General features: G+C 52.8%; 1 protein-coding gene and 1 pseudogene across 7 annotated transcripts in view; one reads left to right on the top strand and one right to left on the bottom strand.

Annotated features, from left to right (window-relative positions):
• The first annotated feature begins 632 nt into the window (after positions 1–632).
• LOC102494091 (cytochrome c oxidase assembly protein COX16 homolog, mitochondrial pseudogene) lies at positions 633–1,001 on the top strand (annotated as a pseudogene).
• CFAP92 (cilia and flagella associated protein 92 (putative)) overlaps positions 760–10,720 on the bottom strand; it is a 38,358-nt gene continuing 28,397 nt past the window's right edge. For 4 of the 7 annotated variants that reach the window (XM_006169824.2, XM_014584732.1, XM_014584729.1 and 1 more), the window contains 4 exons: positions 10,156–10,362; positions 9,923–10,079; positions 6,692–6,760; positions 6,343–6,423 (listed from right to left, as the gene is read on the bottom strand). In XM_006169824.2, the coding sequence (XP_006169886.1) occupies positions 6,386–6,423; positions 6,692–6,760; positions 9,923–10,079; positions 10,156–10,362 (471 nt within the window). In that variant the 3' untranslated portion in view covers positions 6,343–6,385. Of the gene's footprint in view, positions 846–1,966; positions 2,131–5,737; positions 6,025–6,241; positions 6,424–6,691; positions 6,761–9,922; positions 10,080–10,155; positions 10,363–10,720 lie in introns of those variants that run through there. The other 3 variants (XM_014584728.2, XM_014584727.1, XM_014584730.1) reach the window with 3 other exon arrangements.

The following is a 10,720-nucleotide window of genomic DNA, read 5'->3' as shown; positions in this document are numbered from 1 at the left end:
TCGTTTTTTTGGGTCAAAAGACGGTAGTTTTTTTTTTTTTTTTTTTTTTTTTTTTTTTGAGTATTTTTGCCATAGGGTGCATGCACTTGTAGACAGAGGGACACAGAGGGAGATAGAAAGCAAAAAAGTATCCCCTAAGGGTGATGGCCACACCACAAGCCCTTCTCTATCGTCTTCTCAGGACATTGAGCACACATTCATGCACGCGCACCCTGCATATTTCCCAGGCCATTGGGTCTGGGACTCCAACCACACAGTTGGCCAAGCAGGATCCAGTTGCCTTAATCACCATGCCACTGGGTGGTCTGGTTTGTAGTTTTCTTGTTTTTATTGTGTCCTTATGTGCTTTGGTGTCAAGGTGATGGTGGCTCTACAAAATTAATTTGGGAGGGTTCCCTCTTTTTGTATTTTTTAAAATAGTTTGAGAAAAATTTGTGTCAATTTCCATTTAAAGGATTTGTACAGTTCAGCAGTGAAGCAATCTTAACCTAGCCTTTTCTTTTTTAGAAGACTGTTTATTGAGCCAATCTGGAGAGGACCACGCCTACCTAACAGTCAAATTAAAGAAGTGAGGCAAGGATGTCCTTTACTAGGTTACTAGGTGGGAGCTTGGTACTCTGAGATATGGGAGGATGCTCTGGGCCCATTTAGAGAGACATCTGAAAAGGTCGGAGAATTCAATTATGTTTGCAGCCTCGGCGATGCGTGTCTTAGGGAAAAATAAGACCGTTCGCTACAGAATCCCCATGTTGCTGATTATCGGAGGTTCTTCTGGTCTTCGTGAGTTTTCACAAATCTGATATGATGCTGTGAAGATTAAAATTGATCCTGAATTTGGGAAAAAACTGAAAAGAAATAAAATATCTTTAGAGTTGGAGTACAAGAAAATAAAGGATTCTACTTTTGATGACTGGAAGAATATTCAAAAACTCGGGTCTTGGGAAGATCCTGACCTCCTCCAAGGACGAAATCCAGAAATCCTTAAAACTAAGACAGCTTGACTATGATTTTTTTTTAAAATATATTACCAATTGAACTTCCCACTACATACTCTTATCCAGTGGAAAGAAAATTTCAGACTTGGAGAAACCTGGATATAAGTAATTTGATGGAAGATAATCTTGACAAAAAGTGAAATACCGGGGTTGGCAGGTGGCATGGTGGTAAAGGGTGCCGGACTCCAACATGGCCGACCATGGCTGGAATCCTGGACCTGCCAGCTTGCTTGCTCGCTCTCTCTCTCTCTGATCCTCTCTGGTAAAATTAAAATAAGTAATTAAATAAAGTTAAATAAAATTTAAAAAGAAAGTCAAGTACAGATCTATATACCTCCCAGCTGTTTCACATGCATATAAAAGGAACAGTATTGATTGCATGTATTTTATACCTTCTAATAAAAAATGTGAACATTGCAAAAAAAAAAAGACGACTGTTTATTAATTACTCAGTCTCATTACTTGTCTTTCTATTATATTTTTCCTGGTTTAATCTAGGTACATCATCTATGTCCAGAAATTTGTCCACCTGTTTAAGTCTTCCAGCTTGTTGGCATGTAGTCACTCATATTACTCCCTGATGATCTTTTACATTTCTGTGATGATCTGGTGTAATAGTGCCCTGTTTTTCATTTAGCTAGTGGTTTGTCAATTTTATTCAGCCAATAGTTTCCATCTTTTTTTTAGAGAGAGAGATTTTTGCTATAGGACATGGGTGCTCCCCAGGGAAACAGAGACAGAGAAACAGAAAGCAAGGAACCACCCTGCAGGGGGGATGCCCATGCCACAATCTCTTCTCCTCCATTCTCCTTTGGGAATATTGGGCATGTACACACACACACGCCCGGCGTGTTTGAAGCCTCTGGGTTCAAGACCCGAATGGTGGTCCACTACATGGGAGCCAGCAACAAAGCCATTACACCATCTGCTGGTCCCATCTTGACTTTATTTATTATTTTTGGTGTTGCTCTTTTGGTCTGCAATTTATTTTTGCTCTGATATTTACTATTTCTTTCCCTCTGTTACTTTTGGGTTCCACTTGTTCTTCCTTTTTGAGTCCCTTGAGATGCACTGTTAGGTTATTTGCCATCTGTCTGCTCTTCCTTCCTTCCAGGGTAGGAGTGAGTCAAGCTTCCTGGAGAATGTGAGAGCTTAGGTGGGTTTTTTAAGCACAGTCAACTCAGGTGTGGAAGGGCTAGAGGAAGGTCATGCTGGGATGGGGACAACTGGTCACTGGTTGAGGAAGCAAAGGCCTTGCCCTGGTTGTCAAGCCCTTCTGGACCACCTCCTCCCAAAGCCTGAGTTCCTCACAGAGCCTCCCCCTTATTTATCTCCTCCTCTGGGAGGGTACTCAGGGATGACGCCATGCTGACCTCGCCCTGGTCTGTGGCAGGTGTTCAGCTCTGAGGGTGCGTGGCAGTGCGTGAGTGAGGTACTGCAGATTCTCGGGAGCTCAGGCTCCATGAGGGCCCACCGCTGTGAGTGCATGCCATGTGACACTGCAGCCTCATCTTCAAGGTAAGTGCCCCTGCAGCTTTGAGAGCCAGAGCTGGCATGCACATTGTCTCCTTAGGTCTTCTCACCAACACCGTGTAGACTCTGCTTTGCAAAGGAGATGGGGTGGGGCCAAGAGAGGACACCCTCTTGCTCAGAGGACGACTCCTGAGGGCCTACTCTACTCGTTCACTGGGCCACTGCCTCCTGATGACTCACTGAAGGTCTTTGCCACATTGCTTCAGGCTGGAAATGGTGGGAGAAGCAGCTCCTATAGGACACCCCAGGTTCCAGTCCCAGCTCCAGTGCACAATTCCAAGGGACAACCTCTGGGCCCTCCTCATTCTGCCTGCTCTCCCTCTAATCACTACCCTGTGAATACATATACCCGAAGTGTCAGTTTGGGCCACATGTGCCAGGTGGCAAGAGGCGAAGAGGAGCCTTACAGATGACCTTGGACGTCATGTTCTCACCAAGGAGGATGGTGCTACAAGCACATTGGGACACCAAGGGGCGGGCGTCAACCAGGGGAGCTGAGCCTCCTGAAGCATGCACTTGACCCTGGGAGCACGAGGGACTTCGAGCAGGGCTGGGAGGGAAACAGCGTGCAGGCCCAGTTGGGCCTTGACCACCAGCCCTTGGAGAAGGCAAGAGAGCCTTCCTGGGAGTGGTCGGCGCTGCCTGGGGGGCTGGGGCAAAGTGCAATGAGGAATATTAGAGCTGCCAACTGGCAAGCACAGGCTTTGGACATCATCCCAGGTTAGAGCGGGGGAGGACTAGGTTGTTGTGTTCAGGGAGCTTCCCCTGGGGTGATGTGGAAGGTGGTTACAGGGATGAGGCCAGGGGCACTCCTCTGGGATGGGGGTCTTGGGAGTAGACAGATGGAGCTGATCAAAGTTGTGAGGTGGACGGGGCAGACCCTGGTTTGTGGCTCTCACCTAGCGGAAGGCTTTGCTGGCCACCTCTGCCCCCAGCACAGACCATGTGAGCAGCTCTCTTCCTCCAACAGACAGGCCCAAGCTTGGCCTGAGGGCATGGGACATGCCACAGGGCAGCCTCCCCTCAACCCGGAGGGCTGGCTCTTCCCTGGTGGAGTGGGGTGGCTGACAGGGGTTCAAGACACCCTTACAGCTGCCATCTCCAAGGGTGCTGAGCCTTGTGTGCAGCGGGTGTTCCTGCTGGAGCTGGGGCTGGTTCTGCCTGGAGGCCCCCTCTCCTTCCTGCCACTGCAGGAGCCTCACTGTCCACAGAGCAGTCCTGAGCCCCAGTGCTGGCTGCGTGACCTGGGGCTGACCCAGCATTCTGACCCATGGCACCCTGGTGCACAATGGCCCTCACAGTGGTCTGCAGGACATGGATGGGCAGGGGTGGTGCGTGTGTCCTGCTGGGTGTCAACACTAAGTACGAGCTCCAGCTGCTGCTCTCAGCAGTTATGGCTTCTCTGGGGAGCTGGCCTCGACCCACAGCCGGCAGACATCTGCCTGGCATTGACTGAGCCCTGGACATTATTACTCCTGGTTTCCAGGAAAGCTGGTCCCCGTTTTGAGGAGCTGGATGACAGGGCCCTGCGGGAGTCTGCAGCCAGCTAGTGGCTCCCCAGTCGTGGTCACACTCTGCTCCTGGCTGCTTCTACAGTAGCTCACACACACCCCTGTGCCAGGGCTGCCCTGTGACTGCTGCACTGCTGACCACAGGGCCCAACGAGATTCTCCGGATATATGCTGCCCTGACAGGTCTGCAGCATGCTGCATGCATCTTGACTTCAAAGATTAAGTAGGTAGCTTTCCCCACCTGCTCAGGCCCCACCTGTCCAACAGAGGCCAGCCCAGGGTGGCAAGAAAAAAGGGTTGCCCTGTCTTGGGGGCAGGGTTTGGCTGGCAAGTACAGGGCCCTCACCTGTGGGTGAGGGGGACAGCTGCTCAAGAAGCCCATTCTGCCCCCGCCTTGCTGGAATTTCCATCTCACCCCTTCCTCATAGCTCCTTGCTCACACTGGGGAAGCTGGCTTTTTAGGACTTGGGGAATGGGAAATGTCCCTTTTACCACTGCCAGTCTCTGGCCAGGACCAGCTTCCCCTCGTACCCCTCCACTCCACTACCCCATCCTGGGGCAGAGCAGCTGGACACTGCTGCCAGAGTCAGTCCTGGTTGCTCATGGCATTTTGCAGACTCATGAGCAGGGAGGCCACTCCGGGCAGCTGCCTGGGCTCCCACTCTGTGTGCAGTGAGCACATGGGACTGCCTGAGGCAATGGCTGCTCTCTGCAGGTGGGAGTTTTGGCAGGAGCTGCAAGAACCGCAGCCATGTTGCCAGGCAGTGGGCCAGTGGCCCTCAGGCACAGTGTGGTGTGCTTTCTGCAGTTCAAACGGCACCAAGGGACCACAGTCATGAAGACTATCAGTCGAAGACTTGGAGAATCCCTGGGCCAAACCATGGACCTGGGGCTGATAGGTGATCTTGGTGTCATGCACCCCCGTCTTGGTGAGTGGGCCCAGCAGGCATAGCTGCATTCAGGCTCCCTCCTGCCAGGTACCCCATCCCAGGAGGAGGACCAGAGGCTTGGCTCCTCCAGGGTCGCTCAGAGAGGACCAGCTAGTCTGGAGAACACAGGTGCCCACCTGGGCTCTTCAGCCCTTTCCTGGTGGGGCAAGCTGGGACACTGGTGGGCACAGGTACTGGGCTGAGACCCACCTTCTGGCCTGTAGGATAGCAACACCTAGCTCCAGGAGAGCTTATATCACTCCAACCAGACTGTTGAGACATTGCTGCTCTGCTCTGGTGAGGCAGGCTGGCTGCCAACCTGGGAGCCTCTGGCTTAACCCATACCCACCATCTTGGCCAACTGCCATCTCTGGGACCAGGAGGGCAGGCTGAATCTGCTAGTCCCCAGGCCAAGAAGCCACTCAGGTGGTAGCCCCTGCAGGGGGAGCTTTCTGTAGGATTTTCACCTACATTTTCCTGGTGAAGAGGGCTCCTGGGTGTGGAGAGGCCTGGATTTGGGGGCCTATGGACTCCTTGTGCTGAAAGGTCTGTGAACACATGGAGTGCCAGCCTCTGGTCCCAGCCGAGTTTCTGGGAGCTGGTGTGGCCTTGCCATTTGAGGGAACATTACTGACTCAGGGGCAGGTGAGGCTCTGGCCCTGAGAAGGAATATGAGTGTCCAGGTACCATGTCTCCACTCAGAGCCTGTCTCCAGACCCTTGTGGAGGAACAGCGGCTGCTGAAGCAGGTGGCCAACATCCTCACCCACCTGTATGGCATGACGGCAATGCTGTCACGTGATCCGTATCAGGCTGCAGAACCAGGACCACGAGCTGAGTCTGTCCCTGCTGGCTGCTGCCCAGTGGCACTTTAATGAAGTCAGTGGTAGCATGGGGGAGGGGCCATTCATGGGCCATGGTGCCAGGAGGTGGTCACCAAGGGGCTGAGTCACAGGGGGATGCACAGGTGCCACTAGAGAGGCTGGGGGCTGCTAAGCCACAGCTGTGAGGGTCTGCGGTGCTGAGGAGGTGGGACAGTGCCCTTATGTCTTCCTGCCTGGAGAGAGAGGAGGTGATGAACAGCGGAGGTTCCCGAACTCAGCGCCGTCACCCCTCTGCCTGCCTGTCAGCTCACCCTGCTGGGTGCCAAGGCCGTGACACATCCCAGGGTAGCCTGTGGACACTGGGGTTGTGTTATAACCTCAGGAGGGGACACCAAGGCTCAGAGGTGCCACATAACTTCCCATGGGGACCCTGTGGCTCCTAAGCCAGACCTGCTAGCAGCCGAGGTTGGCTGACGAGCTCTTTGAAGCTTGAAGCTGGGTTCCAGAGTTCTCAGTGCTCCTGCTTTCTGACCTCAGTTGTGGCAGTTCTGTTGGCCAGTATCTTCTGCAAGGAAGTGTATTTCCAGAATCTCTTCAGTTTGTCTCAGCTGGACAAGTGTAACTGGAGTGCCCTAGAGAGGGGAGAGAGGGCCCAGCTCCACCCTTCTAGTGACAGTGAGCTGTCTCCGGACCCTGTCGGGCTCCTAGAGCCTGCATAAGACCCAGGATTCCCTGCCAGGCAAGAGACATGCCTGTGTACGGAATGGTCCCATCCAGGGCAGTCTGAGGAGCTCTCACGCAGACCACCTGTGCCAGGCCCTGCTGGCTATACCCTCGGAGCAGCCCAGGGAAGGTTCACAGAGGAAGATGTCACATCTGAATCAGGAGACAGCATCTTACCTCCCTCTTTGTCCGCTGCACACCAGCCGGAAGGAAGCTGCAGCTCTCTGGCATGCCTGAGCCTGGACCCTGGAGGATGCAGGCTTTGGCTCACACTTGTCCATGTGCCTAGAATGTGCCCTCTTCTGTAGTTTCCCAGCCACGTTCTAACGCCAGACTTTGAGGTCCTGTTGGTGAGTGTCTCACAGAGCCCAGTCCTATCCAGAGCCTGCTGAGGGGAGCGGCCCCGACTGCAGCTCCTGGCTCTGGGGCTGGCCCACACCCTGCAGCGCTGACAGGCCATCATGGCTGTGGAGGGCCGCACAGTGACTCTGCACAGGCTGGACTGGAAACTCCACCACTCCCAGAGCAGGCCTTCTCCCCACTCACCTCACTCATGTCAAGATGACCAGGGCAAGCCCCTGGTTGATCAGTACAACACCTCCATCCCTAGCTCTCTGAAGTCCAGAAGCACTTCCTGGGGTTTGAAGGAGGGACTAGCTTTGTCGAAGAATGTCCCCACTCCAGCCATGTTATATTGTCACAGTGCACAGTGGTCACCCACTTTTTCCCTCCCAGATGCTCCAGAAAACTTGGATGAGTGGAGTAAGAAAGTTGCCCAGCAGGTCCTAGAGAAGCAAGCCTATGTCTGTGCCCACCCTCTGGACAGGACAACCTGAGCAGGGGACAGTGCTCCCTGCTGCCACTGCCCCAGGCTTTGGATAACTGACTCTTTGCAGAAGATGGAGAACTCAGGGTTCTTGCGAGTTAACAGTTTACACCTGGAGGGCTTCCTCCTGGCCTGAGGGAACCGCTAGATTTGGACCCTGCAGGCCCTGCTGTCTGAGTGCTCACACCTGCTACATAGAGCTGCTACTGGACATATGAGGAGACACCACAGTGCAGACAGCTCGAGCTGGGGCCTCCATGGTGTGCCTGGCAGGGAGAGTCATTTCTACCAGACCACATGTTTCCTAAGAAACAGCTTGAAGAGCTGTGCATACATCCATCATTTAAACGAGGAGCCAAACACACGTAAGACCTGTACCAGGACCCATTGAATGAGAAAGAGTACCGATGTCATGGTGTGTGTGCACTTCCAGCCTTGGCTGGGTCTGTCAAAAGTGACCCTGAGAACCACCACTGGTGATGGCTTCCGGTCCCTTGTCCTCACCCTATGGCACATGCCCAGTCCAGGGCCACAGAACCTTAGGAGTTATCATGGACCCTTCTTGGACAATGCCTGGTATAAAATAGCATATATCTGATCCCATCAATGGCTTTTATCTTTGTTTGGTTGGTTGGTTTTTGTTTTGTTCTTTTTTTTTTTTTTTTGCTATAGGGCGCGTGCGCTCGCCAGACAGAGAGAGAGAGAGACATAGAGACAGAAAGCGAGAAATCACCCCCCAGGGGGGATGGTCACGCCGCAATCCCTTCTCCTCCATTCTTCTCTTGGGATCTTGGGCACACACGCACACATGCACACACGCCCGGCTGAGTTCTAAGCCACCGGGTCCGGGATGCGAACCGCGGTCTACTACGTGGGAGTCTAGCGACAACCATTATGCTAACTTTGCTTACCAGAGAGAAAGAGGGAAAAAAAAAATCACCTCCCAAGGGGAATGGCCACACCACGATTCCTTTTCCTTCATTCTCTCAGGATTTGGGGCACAGATACACACATGCCTCGAGTGATTTCCAAGCTGCCAGGTCAGGACTTGAACGGCATAGTCAGCCATGTGGGATCCACGCCACCTGCTGGCCTTCTGTTTGATTATTTGCAAGGATTGGCCTCTGAGGACACAGTGTTCTGGAGATTGTGCTAATGGGCCTTTATGTTCCTCAGGCTATTTCTGCAGTTGTCTATAAATCTCGATGGGTCCCAGACATCCCCCTCAGGCAGGCTTCAAGTTTAGGGCTGGTCTTTGGGTTTGCTGTCTGAAAAGACACTATCGCAGATGTTTTTTTTTTTTTTTTTGAGTGGAGAGGAGGCCACTGTCTCTCTTTTCTCTCCATGTATAAATCCTATTTGAAAACAGGCAGAGAGGAGCCAGGTAGGGACGCTGCCCCTGAGCTGGCATGGCAGGCTGACCTGAGCATCCTGCCAGCACTTTGGTAATGGAGTCACAAATTCTGTGAGTGGACGCAGCTTTGCAGTGAAACCAGAGTTCTCATTTGTTGGGTAAGTAATGATATGGTTGTAATTAATACCTAAACCTCACAAAATGCAGAGTATGCTCTGTACAGTAGCAGGTGGCTGCAAGGGCCCCTCTGCACCGTAGAAGTTTGACAAGGACTGCTGGGCCCCACCTCCTTCTAGGCAGCCCCCTAAAAGGGGGCCTCACTGGAAGCTTAGGACATGGACAGCCCACATTAGCAGCCAGCAATCTGCTCATCCAGCTTGGTTTGAGGTGCCAGCACGTGTCTCCCCTCTCAGCAGTGAGGTGTTCTGGGAACTGTGACTAGGAAGCCTTGCTGAGGAGGCAGCCTTGCCTTCTGGAGCCTGACAACAGGAGTTTCCTTGAGAGCTACACAGCAGCTGTGGGGCTCTTCAGGAGCCCAGAGGCCTGGGGCCTACAGGGGCAGAGGGGAGCACAGTACAGGTAAGTAGAGGGGTGCTTCGGCAGGTTATTGGCACTCCGCCTGCTCCGCGGAGCTGCCGCCAGCTGTCCTCAGATTGGGGAAGGAGAGACCCACCTTGTTTACCTGATCCAGCTTTCCAGGAAAGGTTTCTCTAGAATCCTGTTGCCAGACAAACTCATCACTCTCTCACTGACAAAAGATGCGGGCTTGAGTAACTGACAACTCTGGGTTATGTATCAACCTATAAATGATCTTGAGGCGTCTTCATAAATAGACAAAGAGGAGGCCGAGAGGACCCAGAGGGATTGGTGAAGCCCCACAGAAGAAGTGCATCCTGGAGCTCTAAGGTCCCAGTGACACCCAGAGCCTCTGCCCCCAGCTAATGACCAGGTGTCCAGGCTTAGGACTTTCCCATTTTATAGCTGAGGAAAACCCAGCCCAGAGCAGCTAAAGGATTGCCCACAGTCACACAACTAGTGTCTCACAGGAACTAGAACCCAAGGCCCCGCCCCAGCCTGCCATCATCTTACGCTGGACACGTTCTGAACCTTGATCTCTTAGCGGAGGAGGGTTAGACGGGGAGCTAAGGCAGAACAGTCAGCAGGACGGCCACAGAGCTCCTGCTTCCGTGAGCGTTGGAGGCTCAGCTTGGCCAAGGTCTCTTCTCACCTGTTTCAGGCTTCAGTGCTGGAGAAGCGGGCAGCGTGAAGAACGGTGGAGGCTGCTTGTACAGGTCAAAGTCCAGGTGGCGCCGGTCCCAGCTCCACCTGCCTCGATCCAGCACTGATTCAAGCTCATTAGCAAACAGTTTGTTTTCCTTCCACCCCTAAATTGGGAGCAAATTGGTCAGGAGAGCACTCCTCATAGACACCCCACCTGCAGCCCTGCTTCTCTCACTGGACCTCATTCAGCCTTTTAATGGGGCCAAGAGAGCCGAGGTCTTGGTGATTGCTCCTGATGCTCTGAAGACCCAGCACTTGGAATCCACTGGCTGTGAGCCAGGCCTGGCGGGATTTCTTCTGGGCTGTCTTCTCCTCCTCTTCTGAATCCAGAGGTGCCACCATAGCGGAGAGATAGTTCTGTGAGTATGCGAATCTCCTTTTGGGCTCCTAGAGACGAGAGGACAGATACCTGAATGGAAAGGCTGCTAGAGGACCAGCAGTTGGCATAATGGCTGTGTCGCTGAACTCCCATGTAGTCAACTGAGGTTCGAGTCCCGGACCCGGTGGCTTAAACTCACGCTGGGCGCATGTGTGTGCGTACGCAAGATCCCGAGAGGAGAATGGAGGAGAAGGGATTGTGGCATGGCCATCCCCCCTGGGGGGTGATTTCTTGCTTTCTGTCTCTCTGTCTGTCTGGTGAGGGTACATGCCCTATAGCAAAAAGAAAGAAAGAAAGAAAGAAAGAAAGAAAGAAAGAAAGAAAGAAAGAAAGAAAGAAAGAAAGAAAGAAAGGAAGGAAGGAAGG

The sequence above is a fragment of the Tupaia chinensis genome, unplaced genomic scaffold, assembly GCF_000334495.1.
Source record: "Tupaia chinensis unplaced genomic scaffold, TupChi_1.0 Scaffold147500_2, whole genome shotgun sequence".
Classification (NCBI taxonomy): Eukaryota; Metazoa; Chordata; class Mammalia; order Scandentia; family Tupaiidae; genus Tupaia; species Tupaia belangeri.
Note: the sequence above shows the minus strand (reverse complement) of the source record. Positions and strands in the feature narration are given on the sequence as shown.